The 16,383-nt window shown below is 38.2% G+C and overlaps 1 protein-coding gene across 1 annotated transcript in view; it reads left to right on the top strand.

Annotated features, from left to right (window-relative positions):
• Positions 1 to 14,083, top strand: part of LOC140231803 (tectonin beta-propeller repeat-containing protein 1-like) — a 41,846-nt gene extending 27,763 nt beyond the window's left edge. The window contains exons 13-25 of the mRNA XM_072311955.1: positions 229 to 381; positions 1,010 to 1,155; positions 2,021 to 2,148; positions 3,003 to 3,105; positions 3,894 to 3,969; positions 4,732 to 4,811; positions 8,427 to 8,489; positions 8,968 to 9,142; positions 9,908 to 10,043; positions 10,565 to 10,657; positions 11,475 to 11,581; positions 13,077 to 13,184; positions 13,916 to 14,083. Coding sequence (XP_072168056.1) covers positions 229 to 381; positions 1,010 to 1,155; positions 2,021 to 2,148; positions 3,003 to 3,105; positions 3,894 to 3,969; positions 4,732 to 4,811; positions 8,427 to 8,489; positions 8,968 to 9,142; positions 9,908 to 10,043; positions 10,565 to 10,657; positions 11,475 to 11,581; positions 13,077 to 13,184; positions 13,916 to 14,083 — 1,536 coding nt within the window. The remainder of the gene's footprint in view (positions 1 to 228; positions 382 to 1,009; positions 1,156 to 2,020; positions 2,149 to 3,002; positions 3,106 to 3,893; positions 3,970 to 4,731; positions 4,812 to 8,426; positions 8,490 to 8,967; positions 9,143 to 9,907; positions 10,044 to 10,564; positions 10,658 to 11,474; positions 11,582 to 13,076; positions 13,185 to 13,915) is intronic.
• The last annotated feature ends 2,300 nt before the right edge of the window (positions 14,084 to 16,383 follow it).

Here is a 16,383-nt window from a genome sequence, read left to right as displayed (position 1 = left end):
ACAAAAAACAGAAAAAGTACCTTCTGTTTGAATGAAGATGAGGATACGAATGCTGGAAGTTGTTGACAGATTTAACAAAAAATCATCCAATATCAAAGATTAGTGATATTGGTAGCACTGCCTGTCACCAAAGCAATGATGTTCGCACTGATACCAAACCTGATACAGGTGATTTGAGTGCATTCACCAGGTAATCTTCTGTTTAACTTTGTGTCTCCTTGTCATCAGCTCATCAGCTTTTTGCTCAGTGAGATCACCTGTGTCGTGGAGGTCAACAACAGCTCGGAGCGACCCTCGTTCTGCATCTACACACCGAAGAGGGTCCTGGACCGGAAGCCCATCTCGTTACGAGTGAACAACGACAAGGAGCTGCGGGAATGGGTGAGACAGCGATATCGCATTTGACAACTCTTCACGAAATTTCTCCCAAATTTAGCACGGCAGTATCAATGCTATTTTAACCCGTTGAGGACGAGTCCCGAGTATACTCGGGCAGGTGTCTATGGGAAATGCATGTTGTAGCAAAATCAATCCGTCCTCAACGGGTTAATGACATTTTACCAGTTGTGGAGTAGAAGGGAATGCAACTTTGGGAAAGTCTAATGATAATGTACAATTTTTCCCATCTATCTATTTATTTTGTTTTCTTTTTCTTTTTTTCTTTTTTTTTTTGGGGGGGGGGGGGGAGCAAGTGTGAATTATTGGAGCAACAGGGAAGAAGGGTATTACATTCTAGTGTTGAAAACAAATAATGAAACCAAGATTAGTTATGATGTCTGATACTTTTGCTTCTATCCAATTAATACATGAGTAGGTGTTATGAATAAATGAGAGATGGGTCACAAATGATATAGCTTCCTGTATCAGTTATGAAGGAAAGCAGTGAATGATAAAGAAACAAGAGTGGATTTAGTTTGGATAATTGAGAAAGAGAACATTGCTGAACAAAATACAGACATTCGAAGTATCAAAGGGAAGTATGTTGTGATCACAAATTTTTGTGTTGCAGGTGGCTGCCATAAGCATGGCTTGCAATGAGGTGCGAGGCATCTATGGGGCGCCCTCGCCCAGGGCAGCATGGTTAGTCACCTGTCGGGGAGACGTGTTCATACATGAGACTCTGCCCAACATGCAGATCGCCCCTTCTTCACATTTGTAAGTGTCTGATTACATCCTCACTTTTGTAAATGTTTGATAATGTAAAATCTGAATACAATCCACACCCTGTGGTTTTGTGCAAAATTATAACTTCATTTTCCGTACCTCATTTTGTTTACTTCAAAAAAAGAAAGGACTATTGAAAATAAATGTTAAATTACATAGCCTGGTCACATACTTCGATGAAATCAAGTAGAAACTTCTATGCATGTACTTTTCTGTGAGCTTCACATCATTATTGATAATATGAGGGATTTTAGTTGGGCTGGATTTGTTTGAATGATATGTTTCATTTCAGAATTTTGAGTAGAGTATTGCAGTATTCTAGAATGAACAAATGTGTTTGTATTGGTAACTTGGTAACACTGGCATGATTCTGAAACCAAGTGATGTCTGTGTATTAGTCCAAATGAAATAGTTAATTGCTGGCACCCATAAGGGAAATACAACTTTTTATGTTCTCATTTGATCTGTGTAAAAGACGGAAAAGGCTCTGTATCACCCAGAGATGTGCGGCATTAGTGTCAGTGATGTAGATAAACTATGATACCGGCTTGGTAATTTTTATCAACCTGTACTGTGCTTTTTCACTAATTGGCACAATCACTGAAGTGCCCGTTCACTGATTGATCTAGATGTCTGAAAACTAAATGTCAATAAATAGAGATTACTTAATCCCCCAATCTGTATTGTGTCACCATAGCCTTCCTGGTGGACTGAGGCACATTGCTACATGTACACCTGAGTAGGCTTGTTCTTCTACAATTAAGTCAACTGTGGCTGGATTACTGAGTGCTGATGTAAAAACTTGGCAGTGCCTTGACATGTATAAAGAGTTAAACCTGTTTTCTGTCCTTGTCAGGTACTGGAGGCAGATAGGAGGTCACATGGCCAGCATAGAGTGCTGTGGTGCGGGCGTGGTGTGGGGTCTGGGGCTTGACCACACCCCTTGGGTCTACACGGGAGGCTATGGTGGTGGAGTCTTCAAGGGTAAGGGACTGTAAATGACCCAGGTGCAAATGATGACAAGGATTACAGAGAAAAAAAAAAGGAAAAGAGAGGAATGTTGTGATGATGATGAAATTGCTGTATTTTGATTGATAGTCACTGCACTGATGGGGATTATTAAATGATCGGGACATTTCGATTACCTTCGGTAAATTCATGAGGCAGCATTCAACTGTTGCTGACTGAAATGTTGATGACAATTATTAACATACATGTATCATCAATATTATTTGATTCTGCCAATTATTTTGTACTTTTGCATTAGTGGAATAGAAAATGTTCCCCAAACAAGGGAACTTTATTGTTGCTTTCATCTCTCACCATTTGTTTTTACTTGCCATCTAACATAAATTTTCTTACACTGTTGTGACATCAAGCATTGTCTTTACAATGAACCATGTGCTGGTAGTTACAGCAGTGTAGAGAAATGATTTTGTCTTGGCAAAGGCTTAATGACCAGACTGTAAACATCACATCAAATCATCACTTTTATGTCAGAAAAGTCTTTTGTTAAATTTCCTCTCACAACTTATTCAGCCATAGTAGATACATAATCTTAGGGACCACTCGCGTACACTGGTTTCATAGTTTTTAGTTCTTGTCAATATACCACTCTTGTTTCATTTCATGAAGCTAGAACTGATCTGCCCCTCCCCCTCCCCCCCCCCCCCGAAAAAACCCCATAAAACATCAACAGCACTAAACCACATATCTCATTTGATTTATCTTGCCGTGTGTCCTACATATTATTTTGTGATGATTTCATATAATATACTGACACATTTTCTCTGCAAAAATGTGGATTTCTGTATCTGTTTCTGTCGAAATCTGTGTAGGTATAGCGAGTAGTACATTTGGTATCCAGCCCCAGACTGACTCCAAGAACCTCTACGTCTATGAGAAGCAGCGATGGAGTCCTCTGTCTGGCTTCACCGACAGGTATTAACATCTAACTGACTCTTCATTAGAAAGGATTCATTTCTTTACTTTTGTTTTGTTTTGTTTTGTATGTGTATGTGTGTGTATGAGCATTCGTGAGTCTGTTTGCCGGTCATTCTGCTTGTGTGTATTCATGTATTTGCGGGTAGACACTAGTGAATGCCTTCACAGTGCTGCTACATCACGTTACCCAGTACATTGTACGTATTGTCAATTTATCTCTTCAGCTAATTTTTTTTATGTTCAGGAAGCATATGATTATCTAAAATGCATTGCTTGATCTGGATAAAAACAAAATAAAACAAAAAACAAAACAAAACAAAACTACCACAGAAATATATATTGATACATGTAGACAGATTGATTGCTAAGGCAAGAATTTGTAAATTCAATTCAATTTATTTATTCCATATGCTAGAAAAAAAGTATAAAAGAAGCGCAAATACACGGAAATGTGTGCATAAGGTTTTGGAGTTTATTTTGTTTTGCTAGTACTGTGATAATGATGTACAATATAGAAGCTGTATATAGAGAATGCTGGTTAATTCATCATTCAAAAGAATAGTAATTGTGGTGACTGGTGTGGATTCATGTCATAGCTGTGTTTTGACTTGTGACCAAAGGAAAATGAGAGAAAAGTAAAGAGTGAATACAGCTAGAAGGAAAACGGTGAAATTTTGTCACCTTCAAGATCTCATTTTTACTGTCATGGTGTGCCTACCTTAACATTATTGTATTTTTCCACATTTTTTGCTTATTCAATCATTCTGTTTTTTTCTCATCACAAGGGGGATGTGGACGACGGAATCTGACAAGATGCTAGAATCAAGAGACCTGCCCCTTCCTTCTCCACACTGGCAGTGGGTGTGTATCTTATTAACCCTTTTCCTCTCAGCTGCATCCTTCATCTTTGATCGCTTGTCCACTCTCAGTGACCCTCATTATTTTCAAAAGGTTAATGTGTTGAGCCTCCAACTGGAGGAATGGAGAGTGTGTCCCTGTTGCCCAGTGCAAGATCGACCTTTTCTTTCTTTCTGTTTTTTTTTTCTTTCCTGCTGTCACTTTCCCATAATAATGATGAAAATAATCATAATCCCATGATTTTCATGTCTGACTGATTGTCTGGTGTACCCAACAACTGGACCTAGTTTCTAGGAATATTCCCATTTTTTTGCCAGGAAAATTCATTGTTGTGCTTTTGTTGTAGTGCCCATCTTTGAGTAATGAAGTTGAGGAAGTGAATAAAAATTCATGTTGCAAATTTTTCCTTCCATTTGTTCATATCTGTTAAACATGAGGTTTGGCAGATTAGATCTTTGGATTGTGGTTGAGATCGTTGAAGTGATGAAATTTGCTTCTTGAGTAAGGTAGGGTCAGCACGGATATCATTTTCCATGGATAATGACTGAACATGGCATTTTGTGCAATAGTTTTAGGAACCTACAATAGTCCCAACAGCATATGAACATTGAGGTCACTATTAGAGCTTACCTCAATACAAATGTAAATGTTCCACTGCACTTCTGTACAGCTGTGCCCACCCCAAGACAGTAAGCAATTAAGACTTAAATGAAAATATGACAAGTGATGCAATTGAATCTGAATTAATATCATCTTTCACTGCAGATTTCTGACTGGAAGGTAGATTTTTCAATATCTGGGAGTACAGACAAGGAGGGATGGCAGTATGCAAAAGAATTCAAAAAGTAAGTCTGTTCTTCATTTCTGGATTTTTTTCTTTTTGGATCATTTTAATGTAATATAATTATATACAGACATTTATTTAGTTGTGTGTGTGTGTATGTGTATCAAGTTATCTAGTATATTGCTGTTGTCTAGATACATAATGATATTCCAGTGGTATGCCATGAAAATATACATATGCACCTCTTTATATATATATATTTTTTTTTTTCATTTTTCTTCACAAATGTATAATACAGCAATGGGGGAGAAGGTACATATATTTCTACAGTGGGCTACCTCAAAAGTTGTGTTTGGGTTGGGTTTAGGCATTAAAGTTAGACTATACAAATATCGTGCGCTGTACTACAAAAATGTGTACACGAATCTCAGACGTCTTTATGTTATTGTCACTGTGTTTTACTTGGCTGTCTTCATGATGCATTTGGTGTTCTTATGTTGTGCTGTGAAATTTGTGAATTTTTTTTGTGTGTATCATCCAAGACAAATATACATTGTAGTCACAGGACTATCTCCAGTAGATTTAGAATTATTGATATGCCTTTCCAGTGCGTGCCATAAATTCTTTATGTATTTTGTGACAGTCACTATTACTGTATTGTGCTCTTGTATAATACAGACAATTACATGTAGTACAGTGCACTCCCTTTACAACGAACACAGTTATTAAGAAATTCCGGTTACAAGAAAGTTAAAATTCAGGCCGCAACATAATCCACCCTATGTATTTTTATTGTTCATTTGTTCGGATATAACGAAAGAAAATTGCGGGTCCAGAGGACTAACGGGAGTCCACTGTACCCTAAACAGGAAATTGCATCAAAATCTCTTTATAAAAGTAAATGCACCTTGTCATTGATTAACTGATCAAAATGTCAAATTTCAATAAACATGTATCTGCCAGAATGGTCAGAGTTTATGTGGAACTATATGTAAATCTAGTACTGAGAAGAAGAAATGCAGTTATGTTGATATGGAATAGCACTTCTACCACTTTAACACTCTTTGGGCCTACTTGTTCCCTGCCCCTACGCGGCCCACCCTTCTCATTAGCTCCAACCCAAACACCCAGCTCCCTGTGGGTTTTGCCCTCATGTCTTTCCCCATGCAACTTCCAAACCAGAGACCAGTAATCAGGTAGCTCACTGTTCTTTTTTATTGGTTGACCTCTGCCTGTGAGGTTGTGGGATCAAAGGTCAAAGGTGATGGGTTACATACAGGTTCATGCTCAATGCCTGACAGAGAGTGCAAATGCAGTTAGGTCCTACGCTGTTGCTACATCTGTTAGTTGAGTGTGCTTTACCCAAAAACCAATAAAGATATCCCATGTTCCGATCTTGTATCTTACTACTGTAAAACATGATATATTCGCGGCATGAATTTTTCACGAATTGGAACCGACAGCCTTTTTCGTGGCATGAAATTTTCGCGAAGTGCCACTGGCGTTCAATGCATATATAGTGTAAACAAGGACTTTCGAGTGCATTTTAATTTCGCGAATCTTGGCGCTCGCGAAATTCGCGAAATTAAAAACGCGCGCGAACATTCCTCATTCTACAGTATGACATTTCCAGTTCTACTGTTTTCTGTTGTCTTCTTCTGAGTATAAATATTAGGACAACATTTAACGAGTAAAGACAGAAAACGAGTATTACACATGGCATAAAACGTTCAATGCATATATAGTGTAAACAAGGACTTTCGAGTGCATTTTAATTTCACGAATCTTGGCGCTCGCGAAATTCGCGAAATTAAAGTGCACGCGAAAATTCCTCGTTTTACAGTATTTGTGGCCAGCGTACATTTTCAGCATCCTTCGAAATTTAATGAAAAAAAAATCTCTCATGTATCTGTGATCTGTAAGAGTATCAAAGCCCCAAACAAGTCTTTCCATATACCACGAGTACATTGTAAGGATGTCTTTATTTTGGGTTTTATGGGTTATGGAGAAGATTTCATGTCATTTCTTATTTTTCTGTTTAATTCCAGACCCAAATCATTCTTGGTGGGGATGAAAGTTGTGTTTTTTTCTTAACTGTATTTTTTGTTTAATTTAACTGTATTCATTATCATTTACAAAGTACACATTTTTAAGCTGCATTTATTTTCATTTATACATCCTGACAATGAAATGTGAGTCATTTTTTTTTTTTGTTGGTTGAAAACATATTGGACTGATATGTGTTTGATAAAGACTAATTATCATTATTTTGCTATGTTTCTTGGTTTTTGCATGTTGGGTTGAAAACCTTGAAATTTGTGTGCTGGGACTCTGCATGTGTGTAAAATGCTGTTACAGTCATGGAAAACTGCAAATGGAAAAGAAGATGGCCCTAAAAATAAACCCCTTCCCTCTTCTGAATTGTATAGCCAGAACATCTCTGTGTAGGACAAAACTAGCATAACAAAATGAAGGGTTTGTTTGCAAAAACCGATAAGTCCATTTTTGAAGATTTTGAAGTACGATCTCTGTCATAAAGTACGAAATAATACCTTTTAAATGATATATTGGTCACTACATAAAAAGGTATGTTTTTAAAGTTATGGTCAAAAGAAGCAAAATTTTTCTTATTATTCTCTTTATTTTTCTTGATCTTTAATCGCAAATATCTCCACTTGGCAAATATGGACTTAGCAGTTTTTGCAAACAAACTCTTCAAATACAAACTGATGCTGGCTGCCATTCACATCAAAGTAATGCTATAGATGTGAAAACACAATGTCAGTGTCAAGTGTCAGTGTCAGTGTGCATCAAAAGATATGCCAAAATAAATGATAACTTCAAGTCAATTTAGACATTTGATACAGTGTAACCTACCGACACAAGAGGTGCACATCATAAAGTATGTCAGTTATAACTCTTTCTGTGCCAGGAACTTTGGGCTTTGTGTACAACACTATGGTTGTTTATTTATAATAATAATGATAAAAATAATAATAATATCATTATGATTATATTATTATTATTATTATTATTATTATTATTATTATTATTATTATTGTTGTTATTATTATTATTATTATTATTATTATTATTATTATTATTGTTATTATTATTATTGTTGTTATTATTATTATTGTTGTTATTATTGTTGTTGTTATTATTATTGTTATTGTTATTATTGTTATTATTATTATTATTATTATTGTTATTATTATTATTATTATTGTTATTATTGTTATTATTATTATTATTATTATTATTATTATTATTATTATTATTATTATTATTATTGTTGTTATTATTGTTATTGTTATTATTATTATTATTATTATTACTATCATTATCATTATTATTGTTATTATTATTATTGTTATTATTATCATTATTATTATTATTATTATCATTATTATTATTATTATTATTATTCTTTTATTTCTCATTTTTTAAATTATTATTATTTTTACTACTATTATTTGTTGTTGTTGTTGTTGGACTTGTTTTTTGTGCCAATTGCACTCAAAGCACTCAAAGGGTCAGAGCTACTGAAGATGTTGATTACATGTACAAATTGTATGTCTTACACCCTCCAAAACTTTACACTTGATTAACTGTATGACCATTTGGATTCTTCACTGTAACAATGACAGCGTCCCCTTGTTTCCTTGCAATGTAGCACCAAGGCCTTCCACAAGGACAGAAGGTGGAATGACTATGTCAGGAGGAGACGATGGGTCAGGTAAGAGCATAATATGCCTTTCTGAGACTTCTGAAACAAAAATTTATTCACTTGGGCGGGGATATGGCTCAGTCGGTAGGGTGTCTGCCTCCAGATCCAGAGCAATATTGTGTCTAATCATACTATCCCCTCTAGTTAGAGGCAAACACACTGTCCCTCAGATAGGACATAAAATGTAGGTCCCTCGTGTGAGAGAGTCACAACTCATGCACATACACAATGTAAATGATCCTGCTGCATTCATTCATTGCAAAGAGCAGGGTACATAAACCAGTGAAGTGGGCCCATCTCACATCCAACTGGACCCCATGGAAGACCAGCTAGTGCAGCTGAATTTGGGCTATCCAGCCATCTTCTTAGATGGAAATATTAACAAACAAAGGAACATTTATATGATATGAATTGCACTGCCATTAAGTGATAAGCAAACTTGTCTAATCTGCAAAAATCACTTCTGTTTTATTCTGGATGGCTGAAGGCGGTGTCAGATCACAACGTCCGGCCCCTGGAAGCAGATCCAGAACCTGGCTCTCCGGGACGTCTCGCTCCAGGTGGACGTCGACGATCACCACGAGGGGCCCATCGCACTGTGGGCCATCGGCGCCAACGGAGACGTGGTCACCAGGCTGGGCGTGACCAGCGACTGTCCAGAGGTGAGAGCCAGAGCCCTGCTCCAAAAGATGCAGGTGCCATGGTAACAAGGGATACCTGCATCTGTGACTAATGAGGACCAGGTGTGTGTTGAAAGAGAAAATGATCAAAGGGAATGATAAAGAAAAAAGGTCTGTTGATGGAATGAGGACATTGTCACCAGGCTAGGTGTGATCACTGCCTGGTCAGAGGTGAGAGCCGGAGTTCTGCTCCAAAAGATGCAGTTGCCATGGTAACAAGGGAAACCTGTATCTATGAAAAGTAGGTGTGTGTGAAAGAGAAAGTGATCAAAATGAATGAAAAACCAAAATGTTGCTTATTGAAACTTTTAAGTGGTGTATAGCCACTTCAGTCCAGCAGCCTTCTCTCAATTTTTAGAAGACTTCTTTCAAAATTTGTGGTAATTTTTCTTTTTGTATTTAAATTGAAGTGCAAAAGATCTAATGAATGGATAGTCACCAGTGGAAATCAATGCAAAAATAACCATTGTTAAGATCTGTGATAGTTGGGGTAATACAAAGCATATCATACAATGTACAGTGTATCTCAACAGTTTAAGAGACTGGTGACTGTGTGTTCTTGGCAAGAATTTCCACCCCTGATACCAGTGTGACAGTTTATCAAGATATCAAAAGTGGTGTTGACATGCTTCTTGCCTTGTTGAATTCACATTTTGCCTGGCTACCACTGGCTAACAAGTCACATAACCACCTGTCAGTCATCATGAGAACAAAATGCAAGGTACAGTGTATCTCTCGATTCTGCAGGGCACTGCATGGATGCACGTACCGACGGACCAGCCCTTCCAGTCCATCTCGGTGGGGGGCAAGTACCAGATATGGGCTGTGGCGAGGGACGGTTCTGCTTTCTTCCGCAACGGAGTCAGTGATTCCAACAGGACAGGTACGTCAGCCTGTTACACGTTTCTCCTCTCTTAATTTGGTGAATGCGAAGAGGAATGAGCTCTGCCTCCTCTTTTTTATGCTTCCATGAAAGTGACAGTATGGGCTTGGTAAATCCGTAACATTCTGATTCCTGGCTCTGTATTCTGTTTATGTGTTTACCTTGCCATTGCCATTTTTTTCATAAGATTGTGTTTGTGAATCTCATCAGAGTAAACAAAATCATATCTAGGAAAATTTCTAGTCACGACATGATACTTTGGCTTGCCAACATGCTGTACTGTACCTGTCCAAAAAGGCTAGTAATAAGCAGTCTGTACAGTTTGTACACTGTCATTCATGCCAACATAACGTAGAATTTGATGGCAGTGGCACGTGGATCATACAGTGCAAGACGAGACCTACTGTGATGGTAGAAATCACATCTTCAAGGAAAATGCACAAGCACTTGCAATTACATGTAAGTCCAGACGTTTTTGGCATGAAAGCTGGTTACATAATGCACTCGATTTTCTTCTGCAGGTGAAACATGGTTCCACATCGCCCCACCGTCAGTGGCTCCTCTGAAACAGATCTCGGTTGGAATGTCCAGCGCCTGGGCCATCGATGCCCAAAGTGAGTTGGAGCCCTTCCCTGACAACTGACCAATCTTCATAGCCACGGAAACCAGTCATTAATCCGATTTTTATATTCAACAAAAACAGCATTAAGTCACAGAAATCATCATGCAGAGCTGTCTTAACCGATAGGCTGCAGCCCACGGTTGGGCTGCAAGGCTCTCACTGGTGGGCTGCAATGTCGGCCAAAAAGGAAAATAAAAGATATTTACATTCTATCAATCTGGGCCTCGAAAAAAGTCTGTAGGAGCCAAAGTGGGCCTCAAGTTGAAAAGGGTTGAGAAGGACAGATTTAGATTGTTCATCAGATATTTTATGCTTGTAGGAACTCTTGGTGAATTTACCATGACTCCTATGAAATAACATAACAAGGTCCTCCTCAAACTTGGTGATCGTGATGCCGAGTTTGTTTCATTCTTTAGCACTTTTTGTATCATTTAGTCTGGCAGGCAACATTAGAATTGTTTGGCACATAATCATAAGGGGAGGGTTCAGATAGAAGGGGTCTAAACTTTTCCAAACACCATTCATTGTTTTTCAGAGAGAGTGTGCTGGAGTGTGCACACTCTCTCAGAAAAAAAAAAGAAAGAAAGAAAAAGAAAATGAACAAAAAACAGCGTCAGGTCTGTTGGTAAAAGTGCTGCTGCCCAGAAACCAGTAAAGTGATAGGTTCAAATCCCAGGCTGATTCCTTTCCTTTTCATTTGGGTCAATTACAATACAGATCAAATGTGTAATCTTTATTCACAGAGAGTAAAAGAGATAAGGAAGAAGAAGAAGCTCTGATTCTTTCAATTTGTTTTGATTTAACTCCAGTGAACCTATGGTTCAGACAGGATATCACCCCAACCTTCCCAGAAGGCACCCGGTGGATTCAGGTCAGTCCCAAGGTACGCAAGGTGTCCGTCGGCCCACAGGACCAGGTGAGCGTCCAGTTCTTCTTTTATATCTCCCATGTTGATGATTTCTGTCTCACATGCCTTTCTTCTCTCTTATGTATAATGTCCATGCAATGCTTAAAATGTAAAGTATACCTACCTGTAAGATGTTTCAAACAATGATGCTGTAGCAGATTTGACTCTTCAGTGCCCTGTTTGCATGATGTGATGGTGTAATCTTCACTGCATCAGCCATGTCAAATGTCAGATTTTTTTTTTCTTTTTCAAGTGGTATGCAATTTGAGAGTTTTAACATCCGGCTAATGTGGAGAACACAACGTACAAAACTTTAAATTTCTTCGTTGGATGGTCACACACACTCACACACAAAAAAATGATAAAAATAAAAATAAGGAGAGAATACAGTGAAACACTGTAGATACACATTGTAGGTGGCAGTTGGAGTTTATATGTACTGATGTTGTGAATTTGTCTTGGACTCTTTCAAATTATGGCAAACACCTGAAGATATCTGGGCCAAACATGAACATTGCGTGGAGTCATATCAGTTGACATAATGATACTGACCTTTGCCATGCCAATAGTTGTTAGAATCAAATGTAAGCTGTTGAGGGGTCTTTGAACAAATTTTGTCATACTATTTGGAAGAAACCGTAAGATGAAGAGTTTATTCTAACCTATTCTCTCCAGAGACAAATTAAATTGTGAGTCTGGTCACCCAGTGAGTTTAATATATATTGAAGCACTTTGATAGCAATCATGTTAAACTGCTGTTTCTTTCAAAGCATATTTTTTTTTTTTTACGTGCCAGCTACACTGTTAGCTTTCGGGCAATGAAGCGCAGTTTTGTTTCTAGTTTGTCTTTATTTTGAGCTAAAACATTGTTTGGGCAATGCCTTTCAAGGGATGGTACAGTATTGGTGGAGATGAGAATTGGGCTTTTAACGTTTTGCGAGATACCAAGAAAGCACTTATGATATAGTACAGAGCATACACTGGTAGCTTTCGGGCAATGATGTGCAGTTTTGTTTCTAGTTTGTCTTTATTTTGAGCTAAAAACATTGTTTGGGCAATGACTTTAAAGGGATGACTAGTATTGGTGGAGATGAGAATTGGGCTTTTAACTTTTTGCGAGATACCAAGAAAACACTTATGATATAGTACAGAGCATACCATTTTAAGAGGAATTCAAAGTTTATTTGATGAAAATCGGGTTTGGAATGACTGAAACATTCAAAAACAAAGTAAAACAAAGCGATCGTAATCGTAATAAAGTGTGGGTCCCACACTTTATTAAAATTGCTCTTTTTTTGATATCTCAGCCATTTCAAAACCAATTTTCATCAGATAAACATTGAACTCCTCATAGAATTACTTGCTCTTTCATATTTCATAAGAGGTTTCTCATTATTTCACCAAAAAATGTTGGAAACCTGAAATCGGGTCTTAACCAACACTGTACGATACCTTTAAAGTTTTCCCATGTTTGTTTGCTACTGTTTTTGTCTCTGTCTACAAGGTGTGGATTGTGGCAGACCAGGTGGATGGGGCCAGGGGTGTGGTCTGCAGACGAGATGGGATCACTGCCAACAAACGCACAGGGACAGCCTGGGACAAAGGAGCCGGGGTGAGTCCAGTGATGTATATCTATCACCCTCAACTCACAAATAGATTTGTATCTATGGATTATCATCATCATAATTTGTTTGCTTACTTTTTTTTAAAGCTGGAAACATGGGAGCTGGACTAAATTTGGCAGAATTGTTCTTTTGCCTCCAAATAACTCATCATTCAAGATTATCATTGTCATGGTCAAGTTTTTGAAGTGAAAAGCCCTGGCATGTTCATGTTGACTTTTGTGCGTAGGTTAAAATCGCACAAACTGAGCTGTGAAACTTTTGTCAAGATTGGACACATAAAATGAAAGTACTGGAGTAGAAATCTGTCATGTTTTCATAGAATATTATTAAACAGTCACAATCACATTTATGTAAATTAGACCAAGAGATTATGTCTCACCCTCACAACAAATTTAGAGAATTATGAGATAATGGAATCATTATTTTATCTGCTGTGTGTATTATGATTTACATGTATATTTACAGAATATCTGTTGGTCACTATGAGAATAGATGATGTATGTCTGGTAAATTTCCACCTGTTTAGCCATAATACCTACCCAATTATTCAGTGAACATGACAGGCATCAAAACTGTTTGTTTAGGTTGTATGTGGATATTAAAATGGTAGCTGATTATGCAGAGACAGCTGTACAGCACATAGTCAGTTTTCTACAGCGGCCTCGTCTGATACAGAGGCAAGAATCAATTCATTTGTCATCTCTTGCTCTTCCCACAGGGAGGCATCATGCACCTGTGTGTCCGAGGGTGCACCAAGGAGGAGGAGAAGGAGCTGGAGGTGGAGGACAGCGCCATGGCAACCATCCACGGCAGCACGCTGGAGGCGCGCCGGCAGGCCGATCCACTCCGCCCCTACATCAGCTCCGACAGCAATGCCGTCTGCTAGCGGTCGGGGCTCGGCGTTTTCTCGAGGAAAGTTTAGTTTCTACCACAAGAGGGAGCCCTTTTGCAAGTTTGCAGAGGAATCTTGTCCTAGTATGTCTCAAATCTCTGTTCAGATTTGTTTGTCTAAATCCTGGATTGGTATTCTTTTAGAAGGCATACAGTGTAGGATATATTTACTAGGTACATCCAGCATGTGCTCTTTGTGTTTGCCAGCCAGAGTGGACAGTCTAGGGTTGACCACCGTATATACAATGTACAGCAGGGTACCATGATGTCCAGTCGTTACATTTTTCGTGTGTGTCCCTGCATTTTGAGCTTCCATCTGCTAATAATGGTGTAATATCATTGTACTTTATCGGTGTTTTCATGCATACACTCTAATGCTGTATTTCCATACCAGCAAGTCTCTTTGAAATGTTTCCAGATCTTTCTCATCTGTTTTAAACTCAACAGAGCTTGTCATTTGCACCGAGAGAAAATGTCTAGCACTCTCACTGATGAACCTCTGATGTGGCAATGTTTGTTGTTGGTTTTTTTTTCCAGTTTTTCATTTTGATAATTTCACAGTTACAGTGTGAAAGAGAATGTTAGAGAACTCAGTTTCATTACATTGGAAATCTAGACATTGTCATGTTTTTGTGAGATGATAAAGATTTCCATATTTAGAAAAAAGACTTGATATGTGAAAAGAACAACAAATCTATCTAAAAGTTTTGTTTGACCTTTCCTCATACGATTACACTCCAACTGCAATTCGGTTTGTTTGCGTCAGACACTTGTGCATTTGTATTGGTGTCAAAACTGCGATCCATTGTCTAGATTATTGATTATGTTGTATGTGCACGCAAACCTTCCTCAAATCGAAAGGACTCTATTCCATGACTGAACTCCACGATGCATGCTGCCAAGTTTTTACATTCTGCAGAGTGGATGAACATTTTGTGCAATTCTGCATTGCAGCTGAACTCTTTGCAAGTGATACATGTAGCTGTGATTTTTCACAGTGGTCGATAGGGATGTTTAGCTACGCAGTGCTGTAAGTAAAAGCCAATCCTCTTTGCTGCAGATGTGGGCATGACTTGGCGTGGTGCCATATTATTGCTGCCCCCATGCAAGAAGATAAGGTTGCGTTGTGCCTTTGCAGGATTTGAGCTTGCCACAGGGAGAGTGCAGTGCACACATTTCTTATGGACACTGGTCAAATTGGACACATTCACATTCAGTCACGGATGTGGAGACTCAGGCATACTCTGATGTATGAATTACTCGCGATTTTTTTAGTATTGGCTGTGTTACGTATGAATAGTCGGAAGAGAAGGAATTGTGAAGTCTCTATATGGAGTAAGAACGCTCGCATATGATTGTTTTCTTCCTTTCTTTGCTATGTTAGTTTAGTGGAATAGAATAGAAGGTCTGTATTTTTCAAGAAGGAGTGTTATAACTGAAGGCAATCAGATAAAATCAGCAGGTTGGTGAAAACTTGCACAAAATCGAGTGAATGACACAAGGGTCATGATCTTTTTATTGTCGGAGTTGTATCCATTAATATTTGTTATAAGAGTAGCTGTGACTACATTGGAGAACTCTAACATTTGTAATGTTGCAGATAAAGCGTGTCTATTGCTAGTGTCTTCCCCACTACCATACTCGAATGACGCAAGTGAAATCAGTGAGGTTAGGAAAAATCAAATGCAAACAGTGGCTGTGGAATACAGTTTTGTTTCCTTGGAGAGTCAAAACAACAAACATTGCAGTCGTATGACCGCGATGCTCACAACTCAAGTCAAGGTCGGTTATTGTGTGATATCCACAAAACATCCAATGATGGACCTTCCCTAACATTCCAGTTGTTATGATTTTTATGCCTCCGCCACGAAGTGGTGCCGGAGGCATTATGTTTTCGGGTTGTCCGTCCGTCCGTCCTTCCGTCCGTCCGTAATGAATTTTGTGGACAAGGTAACTATCGAAACCTGTTGAGGTATCCTAATGAAACTTGGCATGTATGTGTATTAGGGGATGAAGTTGTGCCTATCAACTTTTGGGTGCACATGCTCAAGGTCAAGGGTCAAAAGGTCAAGGTCAAATACATAAAATTTCACTATTTCCACCATATCTATTGAATGCCTGAAGATATTTTCTTGAAACTTAGTGTATACATGTATTACCCAATTAAGATTCTCTGGTGAAAGTTTGGGTCATGAGGTCAAAGGTCAAAGGTCAAAAGGTCAGGGTCAAATACATAAAATTTCACTATTTCCACCATATCTATTGAATGCCTGAAGATATTTTCTTGAAACTTAG

The sequence above is a fragment of the Diadema setosum genome, chromosome 8, assembly GCF_964275005.1.
Source record: "Diadema setosum chromosome 8, eeDiaSeto1, whole genome shotgun sequence".
NCBI classification, from domain to species: Eukaryota; Metazoa; Echinodermata; class Echinoidea; order Diadematoida; family Diadematidae; genus Diadema; species Diadema setosum.
This window is presented reverse-complemented; position numbering and strand designations above follow the sequence as displayed.